Below are 18,717 nucleotides of genomic sequence, written 5' to 3'. Positions count from 1 at the left end.
ATACTGTAATTTGCCAGTTTAATATATCAATTCACTGTAATTGTCTCATTAATACCCATTTCATAGGCAATATAAAATACAAATAGAATATCTGATCTTATTTCCAAACTGTTCATGTCACACACATGGTTAAAAATGTGTTGCTGGAAAAGCGCAGCAGGTCAGGCAGCATCAAAGGAGCAGGAGAATCAACGTTTCGGGCATGAGCCCTTCTTCAGGAATGATTCCTGAAGAAGGGCTTATGCCCAAATGTCGATTCTCCTTCTCCTTTGATGCTGCCTGACCTGCTGTGCTTTTCCAGCAACACATTTTTAAGCTCTGATCCCCAGCATCTGCAGTCCTCACTTTCTCCTACACACATGGTTAACCCTATATTTACTGATACAGAGACTTTCAGCAAAATTCATTTCTGTATTGACATGAAAAACTGTCATGTAATCACTCAGCATCATGCCTTAGATAAACAATAAACCCAAGTAAGGCATGCTGAAGCAGTCCATATTCAAATGCAACAAGATCTGGACAATACCCAGGCTGACAACTGGCAAGCCACCTTCGTGCCACACAAATTCCAGGCTATGATCATCTCCAATCAGAGACAATCTAACCCCTGCCCTTTGGCATTCAAAGGTGTTACATCACTGAATCCCCCACTATCAACATCCTGGGGGTTATCAGAATTTCAACTGGATCCACCACATAAACACTGTGGCTGCAAGAGCAGGTCAGAGGCTTGGAATATTGGAGTGAGAAACTCACCTCCCGACTCCTCAAAGACTGCCCACCATCTACAAGGCACAAGGCAGCAGTGTGATGGAATACTCCCCACTCGCCTGGATGGGTGCAACTCAAACAACACTCAAAAAACTTGACACCATCCAGGACAAAGCAGCCCACTTGATTGGCACTACATCCACAAGCATCCACTCCCTCCATCACCGACGCTCAGGAGCAGCAGTGTTTACTATCTACAAGATGCACTGCAGAGGTTCACCAAAGATCCTGAGACAGCACCTTCCAAACACACAGCCACTTCCATTTGGAACAACAAGGGCAGTAGATACATGGGAACACCACCATCTTCAAGTTCTCCTCCAAGCCACTCACATCTTGACTTGGAAATATACCGCTGTTCCTTCAGTGTTGCAGAATCTAAATCCTGGAATTCCCTCCATAAGGGCATTGTGGGTCTACCCACAGCACATGGACTGCAGCAGTTTAAGAAGGCGGCTCACCACCACCTTCTCAAGGACAACTAGGGACGGGCAATAACATGCTCCCCCAGTCAGTGACACCATACCACAAGTGAATTTTTAAAAATTGAATGTGTAAAGGTAAGGTGTGCAGCCATAGGTTACCTGGATTACTGATCCAGTGGTATGACCAGAATGTCATTGTCTCTTCATGGTTGCCAAGGGGATCAAAGGTTATGGGGAGAAAGTGGGAAAATGGGGTTGAAAAACCTATCAGCCATGATTGATTGGTAGAGCAGACTTGATGGGTCGAATGGTGTAATTTTGGCTCTTATGTTTTATTGTCTTATGCTCTAGTGATATAGGATAAGGCATCATAAAAATGCAACTTTTTACATTTGTTATAGAGAAATTGTGGGACCAGTTAGCTCAGTTGGTCAGACAGCTAACGTGTAGTTCAGAACAAAGCAATTAGTTTGCTTTTCCAGCTGAGATAGACTTGATAGCTACATCCACACCCGCCTTTCGAATGGAAGGCAACGGCAAACTGGGACCAATGAAACCTGTCAAGGAAAGGGTTGAGGATGAAGCATCAGCAGCCAATGAGTGAAGGAGCTATCTTCAGACAGAGCGCGTATGAATGAATGGATGAATGAATAGTGAAACTACAGAAGCACTTACTGTAATGCTGCTTCCAACAGCAGAAAAGAATTACCACTGTTTGTGTATTTGTGCACTATTGGGTTCTTACCATAAGTTCTCCGTATGAGGAAAGTAGACCAGCTCCATAAGCTTTCAAAACTCCATTCTGTTTGCACAACCCGAATTCTATCGTAAACCAGTAAAGCTATAGAAACAAACAGCAAATTATTCAAGATCTGTCCTCTCAGACTGGTTCCATTATTCAATTGCATCACAGTTGAGCTGTTTCTTAACTCACTGTTGCCTCACAGCACCAGAGACCCGGGTTCACTTTCCTGCCTCAGGCGACTGACTGTGTGGAGTTTGGACATTCTCCCAGTGTCTGCGTGGGTTTCCTCCGGGTGCTCCGGTTTCCTCCCACACTCCAAAGCTGTGCAGGCCAGGTGAATTGGCCATGCTAAATTGCCCGTAGTGTAGGGGAATGGGTTTGGGTGGGTGCGCTTCGGCGGGTTGGTGTGGACTTGTCGGGCCGAAGGACCTGTTTCCACACTGTAAGTAATCTAATCTAATGTAATCTAAAACTCTGTTCTACTGAGGGGTATAGATAGGGTTAATGATAGTTGTCATTTCCCTAGGGTGGGGGATTTCAAGACTAGAGGCACATTTTTAAGGTAAAAGGAGAGAGATTTTAAAAAAAAGAGAGGCAAAGATTTTACAGAGTGTGGTTCGCATGTGGAATGAACCTCCTGAGAAAGTGGTGGATGTGGGTACAGTTACACCTTTTAAAAGACATTTGGATAAGTTCATGAATAGGAAAGGTTTGGAGGGATATGGGCCAGAAGCAGGGTAGGTGGGACTAGTTTAGTTTGGGATTATGTTTGGCATGAATTAGTTGGACTGAAGGGTCTGTTTACATGCTCTATGACTCTATGGTCCTTTAGAAATTACACCAAATTATAGATGGTTATAAGTTATATTTCAAAAGGCAAGTGAAAATGTCTGGCTCCCTGTTTGTAAAGGGTAGAATTGTATCCAGGAAAGAGATTAAATTAATCCTGTTTGTCCAGACAGTCAGCTATATCATGCAGCAGCAGCAGTTTCAATAGTACACAACAATAATGCTGACAACAACAATCTTCATATCTTTCCTGAAATATGGAACTCCCCTAAAATATTCTATCAGAAGCGTTAATGGTATCTTACTAAGTTCAAAGCAACCAGATCAATATAGAATTTTAGAGATTTGAGAATAGGTAATAAATGTTCACTGTCCCAGAAACACCTACTGTCAATGAATGACCTTTTAATAAGAAAGTCACTGGTTAGGAGTGAGGTGAACATTTTTACACCATCCAGTGCATCACATGACAGGAGGAGTGTAAAGGCGTTAGAAAAGCTCAGAGGCGTCTGATCCCAGAAGCAAATATAGTTTTTTTTGCTTTCTTTTCCTTATGTTTTCTATTGCTCAATAAAAGTTGATCTTTGCAGCTGTACTTGACCTTGAGCACAGCTAGGTCTGAAATATGGTGGAGATGTCAGAAGTCCCAGAAGGTCTTTGTACTGGGGAGGAATCCCCGAAGGTCCTTGTACTGGGGAACATTTCAGCTGCTGGTGAGTGCTAAATAACATGGGTGTAGTACCAGAGAGGGATGGTATGTACATAATGAGGTGATCAATGTAAAACTTTGTAAGAAAGGTCACTAAAAGTCATAGAAAGAAATACTCCTGAATTGACACTTAGCCAATATTTGGTCAAACACAGTCTGTAAGTTTTAACAAGCTCCTTAATTTAGAAGTCACCTCAATGGTTATTGCAACAACACTATTATTGTAACAAAAACAATGCCCAACAGTACTGATAGTATTAATTGTAGAATAGATCATAGTCTAAATTGTGCCTAAAAATGTGATTAAGGTGTTTCGGATACACATTTCCAACTCTTTAGCATAAGGTCAACAGCAATGTTGAAATAAATTTGGAAACTAGATATTAAAAAATATATATTGTACAATACAAACTATATTTTAGTGCTATTCATTCAGTATTAGATGGAAATTGAGATTTATTCTGCTTAGTTAGTCATCTTGATTTTGTCAGAAGATTTAGACAGGATTGGTGAGCCCAGTTGGCTGGATGGCTGGTTTGTGATGCAGAGTGGGTTCAATTCATGCACTGGCTGTGGTTACCGTGACAGACTCTCCTTCTCACCCTTGTCCCTCTCTTGAGGTGTGGTGGCCCTCAGATTAAACCACCACCAGTCGTCTCTCTCTCTCTCTCTCTCTCTAATGAAACAGCAGCCCTCTGGTCTGGAAGGACTATGGCAAAATTACCTTTACCTTCATTCTTTATGATCAATTTTGTTTCTTAATTACTCACTGTTGATAGTTTTTCAATATCCTCATCTGAAGCTCCTAATGAAGCAAGGCCAAGTTCCTGAAGATATATGAAAAAGCAGAAGATCAGATTAACATCTGATTATCCTAAATCTCAGGTGTATTTACACATCCAGCCGTGCACTTTGGTCAAAGCAATAAAGGTGTAGAGTATATGTTCCTCTCTTTCTCACTCTGATTGTGGGTAAATCTGGGAGAAGATGAAGATAATTGGGCAAAGGTTGTTTGCCAATGCATCCCCACCAATTCCAGGATGTCCCATAGAAGTGATAGTGGGTATCTCAGACAGTGACACAAATATGTGTGGCTATATTAAAGGGGAACAGTGATGTAGTGATCATATGACCTAATTTCTAATCCAGAGATCTGGAATAAAGATCTCGAGAACACAGGTTCAAATCCTAATTTGAATTCAGTTTTAGAAACATCCTGTCTCAGTAAAGGTGAATGTGAAGTGACTGGATTGTTGTGAAAACTCAAATGCTTGCAAATTTTCCTTCAGGAATCAATCTCAATGTTCTTATCCAGTCTGAGTCAATATTTGACTCTCGTGCCCAACAATTTTTGATGTTTTTGGCTGCAATCAGAAGTCCTTTAGTGTGATATAAGCGTCACTGACAGGGTCAGTATTTACCATCCATCTCCATTTACCCTTGTGCTGAAAAGATGGTTGAGTCAACCATACTGTTATGGACCTGGAGTCACACATAGGCCAGACCAGGCAAGGACAGCAGATTTCCTTCCTATCCTCACATTTATGAAACAGATCTTTTTTTCATGATAATCAACATAATTGCTATAGTCACCATTACTAAGAAAAACTTTTAATTCCAGACTTATTTGTTGGTTTCCTATTTTAGCAGGTATCATGTTGGGATTTGAACCCAGTGTATTAACAGGCCTGAGGCTTGCTAGGCAAAAGTGAGGACTGCAGATGCTGGAAATCAGAGTCAAGATTAGAGTGGTGCTGGAAAAGCACAGCAGGTCAGGCAGCATCCACGGAGCAGGAAAATCGACGTTTTGGGCACAAGCCATTCATCAGGAATGAAGGCAGGGAGCCCCCGGGGTGGAGAGATTTATCTCCCCACCCCAAAGTCTCCCTGACTTCATTCCCAATTTTCCTGCTCCTCGGATGCTGCCTGAGGCTTGCTAGTGTAGTGACATTACCATCACGCCACCATCACCTGTAGTGGCTTTATAAGTCACTCATTTCTAACAAAGCTCTAGAAGGCCAATCATCACGATCTCCAGTCAACTTGGATAGGTAATAAATTATGCTGATTCTCATATCCTGTAAACATTTATTGCAAACAATTGGACCATTTCTATCAAATACACATTCTATAAACATTGTCAAAAACGAAAAAAAAAACACATGTATTTTGGGTATTCAAACTGTAACGACTGGAACAGAGTTGACCTTCAGGTCAAATGAAAAACAAAATACTCATGTTCAGTTTCCCTAAGGACATTTCATATCATGGTTGGGTTCAGACAGCCAATTGCTGTGATTGATTCCTGACTGCTGATTCCAACTCCTCAGCAGAGGCAGGAATACTGTAGGAATTCATCCATGTGTATTTAGTTAAAAATCACACAACACCAGGTTATAGTCCAACAGGTTTAATTGGAAGCACACTAGCTTTCGGAGCGATGCTCCTTCATCAGGTGATAGTGATAGAATTGTGTCCTCCACTATCACCTGATGAAGGAGCATCGCTCCGAAAGCTAGTGTGCTTCCAATTAAACCTGTTGGACTATAACCTGGTGTTGTGTGATTTTTAACTTTGTACACCCCAGTCCAACACCGGCATCTCCAAATCATGTGTATTTATGTTGCTTTGGCAGTGCAATCTTGGCTGGGATCAGCTGGGATCAGCAGGGATCAGCTGGGATCAGCTGGGATCAGCTGGGATCAGCTGGGATCACAGAGACAAGTAGAAGCCCTGTTCTAAAGTAATCCTACTCTCTGTTAGTGAGATCACTTGCTAAAGGGAATGCACTTTGCATCAATCCTAAGAGGGTGAAGCCAGAGCTGTCTTACTGCTCATCTCTGCTGATTGAAGAACTATTAATCTTATCGTTCTGATCCTAATCATCTATAATGAAGTGCAAAGCAGTTAACACACACAGTGTCACATTGCTGAACAGGTTCTGAAGAAGGGTCATTGGACTTGAAACATTAACTCTTTTTTTCTCTGCACAGATGCTGCCAGACCTGCACAGTTTCTCTAACATTTCCTGTTTTTATTTCAGATTTCATCTGTTGTTCTTTTGTTTTATATTAACTCAGAGACCTAGGCTAGAGTGCCATGGTGGAATTTGAATCCAATAAAAATACGGAGTTAAGAGTTTAATAATGACAAAGAAACCACTGTTGGTTTTGTTGGGGGGGGGGCATCTGCCATCTTTACCTGGTCTGACTTACACGTGACTCCAGACTCACAGCAAAGTCATTGACGTTGAACTGCCATCTGATCAATTAGTGATGGGCAATAAAGTGCTGATCTGGCCAGTGGCACACACATAACATGAATTAACTTTTTAGAAATGGAATTATTATACTGTCCATGAAGGTGCATGAAAGCATCTAAACTTGCATTTACATAGCAACATTTACATCTTCGGATAGGTCAAAACCTTCACAACACTTCTGAAGTGAGGTCACTGTTGTACTAAAGGTACCAGTTGACTTCTACACTCTTACAATTAGATAAAAGATTATGTTGTTTGCTTCGGTGACTTGGTTGAGATTTAACTGTTGACATGGAGACGGAGAGTGCTTCCTCGCCTTTCCTTGACAAGTGTTTTGGCATCTTTGAGATCTGTCCGAGAGAGCAGACAGGACCTCAGTTCAACATTTCAGTCCAAACACAGCTCCTGGTAGGCAACTTCACCTGCAATTTTCTTCTCTGCTATACGACCTACCAAACTCTGTGCCTGGCAGTGATTTTGGAGGTAAATGTGTCATTAATGCTGATTGGCATGTCCAGAACCTCTCAGCAGGAATGTTGCTGACAGACCAGCACTCTTGACTTTCTAAAACAGCAGCCTGCATAATACAATTAAATTGTTGGAGCAGGGTTTGAACCAAATATTTCTGGTTCTGAGGCTTGAATGCTAATATTAAGCTACATTAGAGTGGTGCTGGAAGAGCACAGCAGGTCAGCTGCATCCGAGGCTCTCCACCCTGGAGGCTCCCTGGCTCCATTCCTAATGAAGGGCTTTTGCCTGAAACGTCGATTTTCCTGCTCCTCAGATGCTGTCTGACCTGCTATGCTTTTCTAGCACCACTCTAATCTCGACTCTAGTTTCCAGAGTCCTCACTTTTGTCTTGCTAACATTAAGCCACAAGCATCATCTAACAGAGTTGGAATCACACATTCTTGCAATATCAAAGATCACTTTGTCCAACAGCTCAAAATATTTTCACTCCTTTCTCCTTAAACCTCTTTCTCTCTCTACCTCACTGTCTTTCTTTAAAGCTCCTCTTTGACCAAGCTTTGATCACCTCCCCCAATGCACTTTTCTTTGATGTGAATTTTTGTCGCTAATCACTCTATTATACATCATGCAATGTTTTACTGACATAAAGGTGCTATGTAAATGCAAACTGTTGTTTGCAGCACCAAACAGGTTCCTGTCTCCTTCTTACCCACACAAGAAAAAATAAAACAGGTTAATGAATCTGCTCCTAATTATTTAATGTAAAGATCATACAGAAACCACAATCCCAAGGAGAGGAATGGCAGGGTGTGAACATTATGTAAAATTAAAGATCATTAAAAGCTTAAACAAAATAAAGATACCAGTGAGCGGTGAGTCCTTGCCTGTGAAAATTGTGCAAACTGTTTGTCGGCCAACATAGGAATGTGTCCCAATAGCTCATGACAGCAATCTCTGTGAAAAAGGATGACAACATCACTAATCATTTTATGTTCTTTCATAGGCAGCACCTTGCATCTAATCACTCACCCCGACTGACCACACACTCCCGACTGACCACACACTCCCGACTAACCACTCACCCCGACTGACTACACACTCCCGACTGACCACATACTCCCGACTGACCACTCACTCCCGACTGACCACACACTCCTGACTGACTACTCACTCCTCTCTGACCACTCACTCCCAACTGACCACGCACTCCTAACTGACCACTGACTCTTGTCTGACCACTCACTCCCAACTGACCACACACTCCTGTCTGATCACTCAAACCTGTCTGGCCACACTCTCCTGACAGACCACACACTCCTGTCTGACCACTCACCCCTGTTCTGACCACTTACTCTTGACTGACCACTCCTGTCTGACCATTCACTCTTGACTGACCACTTGCTCCTGTCTGACCACTCACTCTTGACTGACCCCTCACTCTCAACTGACCACTCACTCCTATCTGACCACTCACTCTCAACTGACCACACACTACTCTCTGACCGTACACTCCTGTCTGACCACTCACTCCTGTCCGACCATTCACTCCCGACTGACCACTCATTCTCGACTGGCCACACACACACCTGTCTGAGCACTCACCCCTGTCTGAGCACTCACTCCCGACTGACCACTCACTCTCGACTGACCACTCACTCCTCTCTGACCACCCACTACTCTCTGACCACTCACTCCTGACTGACCACTCACTCCTGTCTGACCACTCACTCCCGACTGACCACTCACTCCTCTCTGACCACTCACTACTCTCTGACCACTCACTCCTGACTGACCACACACTCCTGTCTGACCACTCACTCCCAACTCACCACTCATTCTAGACTGACCACTCACTCCTGACTGACCACGATCTCCTGTCTGACCACACACTCTTTCTGAACACTCACTCCTCTCTGACCACTCACTCCTGACTGGCCACTCACTCCTGACTGACCACACACTCCTGTCTGACCACTCACTCCCGACTGACCACTCATTCTCGACTGACCACTCACTCCTGACTGACCGTGCTCTCCTGTGACCACACACTCCTGTCCTACCACACACTCTTTCTGAACACTCACTCCTCTCTGACCACTCACTACTCTCTGACCACTCACTCCTGACTGACCACAAACTCCTGTCTGACCACTCACTCCCGACTGACCACTCATTCTCGACTGACCACTCACTCCTGTCTGACCATTCTCTCCTGTCTGACCACTCACTCCTGTCTGACCACACACTCTTAACTGACCACTCTCTCCTGACTGACCACACACTCTTTCTGAACACTCACTCCTCACTGACCACTCACTCTCGACTGACCACTCACTCCTGTCTGACCATTCTCTCCTGATTGACCACTCACTCCTGTCTGACCACACACTCTTAACTGACCACTCACTCCTGACTGACCATTCATTCCTGACTGACCATTCACTCTTGACTGTCCACTTGCTCCTGTCTGACCGCTCACTCTGGTCTGACCACTCACTCCTGTCTGACCATTCATTCCCGACTGACCACACACACTCCTGTCTGACCATTCACTCCTGACTGATTAGGTTTTATGACTGGGAACTTTATGTACAATAGAAGCAGCACAGGCCATTCAGCCCATTAAGGTTGCACAGTCATTAGGGGCACAGTCTTGTGTTGCTGAACCTGAGACAATAGTGTGTATTATTTAAATGGAGCAAACCTGCAGAAAGCTGCAACACAAAGGGACTTAGGACATTGTCTTACGAGCAAAGGTTAAATAGGCTGGGATTCTTCTCACTGGAGTTTAGAAGAATGAGAAGTGACTCATTGAAATATATCGGATTCTTAAGGGCTTTAACAGGGTCAACGCTAAGAGGGTGTTTCCCCTCATGGGAGGGTCTAGGATCAGGGGCACAGTCTCAAAATAAAGGGGAACCAATTTAAGGCTGAGATGAAGAGGAATCTCTCTTCTCAGACAGTTGTGATTCTTTGGAATTCCTTGCCACAAGAGTCCTTGTGTATACATTCAGGCTGAGATTGATAGATTCTTGATCAGTTGGAGAATCAAGAGTTATGGGGAAAGGGCAGGAAGTGAGGAATGTGAGGAATCCTATTGAATGATGGAGCAGGCTCGAGGGGCCGAATGGCCTACACATGTTCATATTATGGTCATAATTTAAAAACTGAAAATTTTTAAAAAGGCACTTTCAAAAATGATCATTCAATATTCCTCAATTTTGCATTGGGCAATGTATTGTACATTGGATTTGGGGCAAGGCTAGATTGATTCACCTAAAATTTCTTTATTTGCAGATGTAGAAATGTCAATTCATAAATACGTTAATTTAAAAATCATGGAACATAGAACATAGAACATTACAGCACAGTACAGGCCCTTCAGCTCTTGATGTTGCGCTGACCTGTAGAACCAATCTGAAGCCCATTTAACCTGCACTATTCCACTTACATCCATATGGTTATCTAATGCCTATTTAAATGCCCCTAAAGTTGGCAAGTCTGCTACTGTTGCAGACAGTGTGATCCACGCCCCCACTTCTCACTGAGTAAAGAATCTTCCTCTGACATCTGTCCTTTATCTATCACCCTTCAATTTAAAGCTATGTCCCCTCGTTCTAGCCATCACCATCTGAGGAAAAAGGCTCTCACTGTCCAACCTATTTAAACTTCTGATCATCTGTATGTCTCTATTAAGTCACCTCTTAACCTTCTTCTCTCTGATATCTCAAATCCCTCAGCCTTTCCTCATCATCCATACCAGGCAACATCCTAGTAAATCTCCTCTGCACCCTTTCCAATGCTTCCACATCCTTCCTATAATAAGGCAACTGGAACTACACGCAGTACTCCAAGCGCTGCCACACCAGAGTTTTGTACAGTTGCAACATGACCTCATGGCTCCGAAACTCAATCCCTCTACCAATAAAAGCTAACACACTATATGTCTTCTTAACGGCCCTATCAACCTGAGTGGCAACTTTCAGGGATCTATGCACGTGGACAGCGAGATCTCTCTGCTCATCTATACAACCAAGAATCTTACTATTAGCCCAGTATTCATCAACCACTTAACCCTCATCCACCTACTTGATCACCTTCTCAAAGAACTCAATAAGATTTGTGAGGCATGACCACTCCTTCACAAAACTGTGCTGACTAAACCTAATCAATTTCTTCCTTTCTAGATGATTATAAACCCTATCTCTTATAATCCTTTCCAACACTATACCCACAAACGAAGTAAGGCTCACTGGTCTATAATTACCAGGGTTGCCTCTACTCCCCCTTTGGAACAAGGGAACAACATTTGATATTCTCCAGTCTTCTGGCACTATTCCTGTAGATAGTGATGATATAAAGATCAAAGCCAAAGGCTCTGCAATCTCCTCCCTAAATCCCATCCAGCCCAGGAGACTTATCAATTTTCATACTTTCCAAAATTGCTATCACCTCCTCCTTATGAATCTCAATCCCATCCAGTCTAATACCCTGCATCTTAATATTCTCCTTGACAACATTGTCTTTTTCCAGTGTGAATACTAATGAAAAATATTCATTTAGCACCTCTCCTGTCTGTTTGGACTCCATGCACACCTTCCCAATACTGTCCTTGACTGGCCCTAACCTTACTCTAGTCTTTCTTTTATTCCTGACATACCTATAGAGAGCTTTAGGGTTTTCTTTGACCCTACCTGCCAAAGACTTCTCATGTCTCCTCCTGGTTCTTCATAGCTCTCTCTTTAGATCCTTTCTGGCTAACTTGTAACTCTCAAGCACCCTAGCTGAGCCTTCACGTCACATCTCTACATAAACCTCTTTCTTCCTCTTGACAAGAGATTCAATTTCTTTAGTAAACCATAGTTCCCTCACTTGACTGCTTCCTCCCTGTCTGACAAGTACATACTTAACAAGGACCCGCAGTAGCTGTTCCTTGAATAAGCTCCACATTTCAGTTGTGCTCATCCCCTACAGTTTCCTTCCCTATCCTATACATCCTAAATCTTGTCTAATTGCCTTATAATTACTTTTCCCCCAGCTATAACTCTTGCCCTGCAGTATATACTTATCCCTTTCCATCGCTAAATTAACCATAACTGAATTGTGGTGGATATCACCAAAGTGTTCACCTACCTCCAAATCTAACACCTGGTTGGGTTCATTCCCCAGTACCAAATCCAATGTGGCTTCACCCCCTTGTTGGCCTGTCTACATAATGTGTCAGGAAACCCTCCTGAACACATTGGACAAAAACGGATCCATCTAAAGTACTCGGACTATTGTATTTCCAATTAATATTTGGAAAGTTAAAGTCCCCATAACAACTACCCTGCTACTTTCGCTCCTATTGAGAATTATCTTTGCAATCCCTTCCTCCATATCTCTGGAACTTTTCAGAGGCCTAGGGAAAACTCCTAACAGGGTGACCTCTCCTTTCCTGTTTCTAATCTCAACTCATACTACCTCAGTAGACAAGTCCTCATCAAACGTTGTTTCTGCCACCATAATACTGTCCTTGACTAACAGTGCCACACCTCCGTCTCTTTTACCACCTTCCCTGTTCTGACTGAAACATCTAAATCCCGGAACCTGCAACAACTATTCCTGTCCCTGCTCTATCCATGTCTCTGAAATGGCCATAACATCAAAGTCTCAGATACCAACCCATGCTCCAAGTTCACCCACCATATTCTGGATGCTCCTGGCGTTGAAGTAGACACACTTCAAACCACCTTCCTGCCTGCTGCTACACTCCTGTGGCCTTGCAACCTTATTCATAACCTTGCCACTCTCAAACCTCCTGGACACTGGAACTACAATTCAAATTCCCATCACCCTGCTGAACTTGTTTAAACCCTCCTGAAGAACACTAGCAATATTCTCCCTCAGGATATTGGTACCTCTCTGGTTCAGGTGTAGACCATCCTGTTTATAGTGGTCCCACCTACCCAGAATAAGCCTCCATTATCCAGGTATCTGAATTCCTCCCTCCTGCACCATCCCTGTAGTCACATGCTCAATTGCTCTCTCTCTATTCCTCATCTCGTTAGCACATGGCACGGGTAGCAAACCACAGATAACAACTATTTGCTTTAATTTCTGCATTAAAATATCTGGAAATAGCAAAGATCGATCTGTTTTAATTTGAAAAGCCATTTGATAAACCGTAATACTGGAGTCAACATTTATTCAGTCTTATATTTATTCACATAGTGAAACTTTGCAAGTGTCCACCTCCTAACAACCACATCACAATGTCAGTAAGTGTAACTCAAGAGACATCCCAATTAATATGCAGCATATACATGCAATTAATGAAAATAAAAGAAAATTAACAAGAATTTGTATTTGTCTTGCTTGTTTTTTTTTTACCATACTCAATCTCCAATTTGTCATTAATGTCATTCCTTAATTTTCTTAAAACAAATATTTGAAAGAAATAATTGCGAGGAGTGTAACAATTGCACTCTCTTTCTCTCTCTCACACACGGCAAATATGCACGCTCAAATGAAGGCACACACAGACACCCACTAGCACTCACTCACATGAGAACACACATTTTTCTGTTAGGCTTACGGTTCAGGAGAATGCATTGGTGATGAGGAGTGACGGATATACTGAGTGCATTGAAAAACTCGGAATGCCAAGCTGGCTAAAAAATCCCTGGGCGACAGGAGACCTGCAGTTGGGTGCAGGCAGAAACCTGTCCTCTCTAGAAAACAGAAAGAATCAAGTCAGGTTGGGACTGGCAGTTGGCTTAATTTTATTCCTCTGCAGGTGCTGAAAGAATAAGCCTGAAACTCCAATGGGATAGAATTCTCACCTTTCAAGAAATTGGAGACATCCTGGAGCTGAGGGATGTTGTCAGCCTGGTAACCACAGTGTTTCTCCAGAATATGAAAGGCATCCAGAAATTGCTTGCAGGCATAGCTTGGGTACAATGTGGACAACTTTGTGTAGACCTCCTTCCTAGCATAACAAGCATACACATTTACACCAATATTCGATTCATTCCCAGGCTGTGAGCATGGAGGGCAAGGCCAATATTTAAGGCTCAGCCTCAATCTCTTTGAGTAGCTTATCAGGATCCGACAGAGGATATTAAATAGTTAACCAAATCGATGTGCCACTGAAGTCACATATAAATGCAAATTGAGTAAAGAAAGTAAGTTTCCTTCCTTCAAAGATATTAATGAAAAGTTTCTGGCGGCACTTCCTCACTTTGCATTTCAAGCTTTTAAACTGAATCCAAGTTCTCGAGCTGTCACATGGAGTTTAAACTTATGTTTTCAGAATTTCTCATCTGGCAACGTAACGTCTATAATAGCATTGTCACATTCATTAGTCAAGACAAAAGAAATTCACCAACATATCTCTGTGGAGACTAAAACGAAAAATAGGGTGAATTGTGGCAATTGCATTAGCAGATAAAAAGGTGCATTGAAAAATAAATAAATTGCAATCAAATGGGTAGATTCACATCACTGAAGCTTGATTAAAATAAGTAAGAAAATAAGGATTAGGAGATGTAGTTGGTCACTCGATCCCTCCAGCCTACTTTTCAATAGGACCTTAGCTGATCAATGACCTCAACTCCACTTTTCTGCCTGAGCCCCTTGATTCCTGTAGACTCCAAAAATCTAGTTCTCTCCAGCCTTGAATATATTCAGTAACTGAACATCTTTACCTATGTAGAGAATTCTACCGACCCATCACTCTCTGACTGAAGACATTTAGTACAAACGACAAAGAACAATGCAGCACAGGAATAGGCCTTTCAGCCCTCCAAGCCTGTACCGATACATTTTGCCCTTTCATGCTAAACTTGTCTTCACTTACAGGATCCATATCCCTCTATCCCCTTCCTATTCATGTAGTCATCCAGGTGCTTCTTGAATGCTGCTACTGTGTCTGCTTCCACCTCCTCCATTGGCAGCGCATTCCAGGCACTCATCACCTTCTGTGTGAAAAACTTGCCTCACATATCATTTCTCCTCAGTTCATTCATAAGTGACAGACCACTTATCCTGAGACAATGATTCCAGTTATAGAGTGCCTCTAGAGGAAGACGGTGAGTACTGCAGATGCTGTAAGCTTAGGACTAATGAAGGGTCCTGCCTGAAACCTCAACTGTCCTGCTCCTCAGATGCTGTCTGACCTGCTGTGCTTTTTCCAGTTCCACACTCTATCTACTCTGACTCTGGAGTGAACCAGAGTCTATATGATCGTCCCCTCTCGTGGTTGTTATGGGGGACTTTAACTGTGGTTGTTATGGGGGACTTTAACTTTCCTGATATTGATTGGGAAAGCTATAGCTCAAGTTCGTTAGATGGGTCAGTGTTTGTTCAATGTGTGCAGGAGAGTTTCCTGACACAATATGTAGACAGGCCAACAAGAGGTGAAGCCATACTGGATTTGGTTCTGGGTAACGAACCAGGCCAGGTGTTAGAATTAGAGGTAGGTGAGCACTTTGGGGATAGTGACCATGATTCGGTGATTTTTACACTCGTGATGGAGAGGGATAAGTGTGTACTACAGGGCAAGAGTTATAGCTGGGGTCAGGGAAATTATGATGCGGTGAGGCATGACTTAGGATGTGTGGCTTGGAAAAGTAGACTCCAAGGCAAGAGTGTAAATGATATGTGGAGCTTGTTCAAGGAGCAACTATTGAGTGTCCTTGATAATTATGTACCTGTCAGGCAGGGAGGAAAGGGTCGTGCGAGGGAGCCGTGGTTTAATAAGGAATTGGAATCCCTTGTTAAATGGAAGAGGGCGGCCTATCTCAAGATGAGACGTGAAGGTTCAATTGGGGCGATTGAGAGTTATAGGGTAGCCAGGAAGGACCTGAAGAGAGAGCTAAGAGCAGCAAGGAGGGGACATGAAAGGTCCTTAGTCGGTAGGATTAGGGAAAACCCTAAGGCTTTCTATAGGTATGTTAGGAATAAAAGAATGACTAGGGTAGGAATAGGTCCAGTCAAGGATAGTAGTGGGAAGTTGCGTGTGGAGGCGGAAGAGATTGGGGAGACACTGAATGAATACTTTTCTTCAGTATTTACTCAGGAACAGGGCATTGTCGTCGATGTGAATACTGAGTCACAAATAAGTAGAATGGATGGCTTTGAGGTATGTAGAGAAGAGGTGTTGGAAATCCTGGAAAAGGTGAAAATAGATAAGTCCCCTGGGCCTGATGGCATTTATCCTAGGATTCTCTGGGAAGCAAGGGAGGAGATTGCAGAGCCATTGGCCTTGATTTTTATGTCCTCTTTGTCTACAGGAGTAGTGCCAGAAGACTGGAGGCTAGCAAATGTGGTTCCCTTGTTCAAAAAGGGGAGTAGGGATAACCCTAGTAACTATAGGCCGGTGAGTCTCACTTCTGTTGTGGGCAACGTCTTAGAGAGAATTGTAAGGGATAGGATTTATGCACATCTGGATAGGAATAATGTGATCAAGGATAGTCAGCATGGTTTTGTGAAGGGTAGGTCGTGCCTCACAAACCTTATTGAATTCTTTGAAAAGGTGACGAAGGAGGTTGATGAGGGGAAAGCGGTAGATGTGGTATATATGGATTTTAGTAAGGCGTTTGATAAGATTCCCCATGGTAGGCTACTGCAGAAAATACGGAGATATGGCATTGAGGGTGAGTTGGAGGTTTGGATTAGGAATTGGCTGGATGGAAGAAGACAGAGGGTAGTAGTTGATGGCAAAGTTTCTTCATGGAGTGCCGTCACTAGCGGTGTTCCGCAAGGATCTGTTTTGGGACCATTGCTGTTTGTCATTTTTATAAATGACCTGGAAGAGGGGTTAGAAAGTTGGGTGAGCAAGTTTGCGGATGATACGAAAGTCGGAGGAGTTGTTGACAGTGAGGAAGGATGTGGCAGGTTACAGCAGGATATAGAGAAGCTGCAGAGCTGGGCAGAAAGGTGGCAAATGGAATTCAATGTAGCTAAGTGTGAGGTGATTCACTTTGGGAAGAATAACAAAAAGATGGGGTACTGGGCTAATGGTCGGATACTTGGTAGTGTGGATGAGCAGAGGGATCTTGGTCTCCATGTACACAGATCTCTGAAAGTTGCCACCCAGGTAAATAGTGCGGTGAGGAAGGCATATGGCGTACTGGCTTTTATTGGTAAAGGAATTGAGTTCCGGAGTCCTGAGGTCATGATGCAGTTGTATAAGACTCTGGTGCGGCCGCATCTGGAATATTGTGTGCAGTTTTGGTCGCCATACTATAGGAAGGATGTGGAGGCACTGGAACGGGTGCAGAGGAGGTTTACCAGGATGTTGCCTGGTATGGAAGGAAGATCGTATGAGGATAGACTGAGACACTTGGGGCTGTTTTCATTAGAGAAAAGAAGGTTTAGGGGTGACTTGATTGAGGTGTACAAGATGATTAGGGGGTTAGATAGGGTTGACAGTGTGAACCTTTTCCCGCGTATGGAGTCGGGTATTACAAGGGGGCATAGCTTTAAATTAAGGGGGGGTAGATATAGGACTGAAGTTAGGGGTAGGTTCTTCACTCAGCGAGTCGTGAGTTCATGGAATGCCCTGCCAGTAGCAGTGGTGGACTCTCCCTCTTTATGGGCATTTAAGCGGGCATTGGATAGGTATATGGAGGATAGTGGGTTAGTATAGGTTAGGTGGGCTTGGATCGGCGCAACATCGAGGGCCAAAGGGCCTGTACTGCGCTGTATTCTTCTATGTTCTATGTTCTCCGAATCAAATGTTTCAATGAGATCATGTTTCATTCTTCTGTACTGTTTCTGAAGAGTTTAAGTCCATTCTACTCAATCTTTCTTTATGGGACAATCTTCACACCCTAGAAGTCAGTGACATATTGTGACACCTAATCTAAGGCAAGAGTATGCTTGCTCAGGTATGGAGACCAAAAACTGCACACAGTGCTCCATGCTTGGTCTCACCAAAAAACATTGCAGTTGCTGCTCATTACTCTTGTACTCCAACCCTCTCAAAGTAAAAACCAAAATAATGAAGCCACTTTAATCTAAAATTATATTACAAAAATGAGGTTTATGTTTATATAGCATCTTTCACAACCACTGGATGTCTCAAACACTTTACAAAGAATGAAAACATCTTGAAATTTATTAAGGAAACATAAGGAAATAATACAAAAAGATGAGAAAACTAGAGGGCATAGGTTAAAGGTTGAGAGGGAAAAGAATTAAACGGGACCTGAGGGGCAACGTTTTCACGCAGAGGGTGGTGCGTGTATGGAATGAGCTGCCGGAGGAAATGGTGGAGGCTGGTACAATTACAATTGCAACATTTAAAAGGTATCTGGATGGGTATATGAACAGGAAGGATTTAGAGGGAAATGGGCCAAATGCTGGTAAATAGGACTCGATTTATTTCGGTTATCTGGTCAGCATGGACGAGTTGGACCGAAGGGTCTGTTTCCATGCTGTGCATCTGTATGACCCTCGGACTCTAAATGCACAGGGTGTCTTCAGTATCTGATTGGAGTGCAGGTTATGATAAGGTCAAAGCCAAAATCCTAGGCATTTCCTCCTAAGATCCATA

At 43.1% G+C, this 18,717-nt stretch overlaps 1 protein-coding gene across 1 annotated transcript in view; it reads right to left on the bottom strand.

The window, feature by feature from the left end:
- The window catches only part of LOC122559408 (tyrosine 3-monooxygenase), a 38,622-nt gene that overhangs the window by 11,935 nt on the left and 7,970 nt on the right, over nucleotides 1-18,717 (bottom strand). Inside the window, exons 6-10 of the mRNA XM_043708859.2 lie at nucleotides 14,000-14,145; nucleotides 13,753-13,888; nucleotides 8,060-8,129; nucleotides 4,213-4,269; nucleotides 1,945-2,040 (exon numbers count right to left, since the gene is read on the bottom strand). Coding sequence (XP_043564794.2) covers nucleotides 1,945-2,040; nucleotides 4,213-4,269; nucleotides 8,060-8,129; nucleotides 13,753-13,888; nucleotides 14,000-14,145 — 505 coding nt within the window. The remainder of the gene's footprint in view (nucleotides 1-1,944; nucleotides 2,041-4,212; nucleotides 4,270-8,059; nucleotides 8,130-13,752; nucleotides 13,889-13,999; nucleotides 14,146-18,717) is intronic.

The sequence above is a fragment of the Chiloscyllium plagiosum genome, unplaced genomic scaffold (assembly GCF_037043375.1).
Source record: "Chiloscyllium plagiosum isolate Xiang-an unplaced genomic scaffold, Cpla_swu_hap1 HiC_scaffold_19, whole genome shotgun sequence".
Lineage (NCBI taxonomy): Eukaryota > Metazoa > Chordata > Chondrichthyes > Orectolobiformes > Hemiscylliidae > Chiloscyllium > Chiloscyllium plagiosum.
The sequence above is the reverse complement of the archived record's forward strand: the minus strand, read 5'-3'. Positions and strand labels throughout refer to the sequence as shown.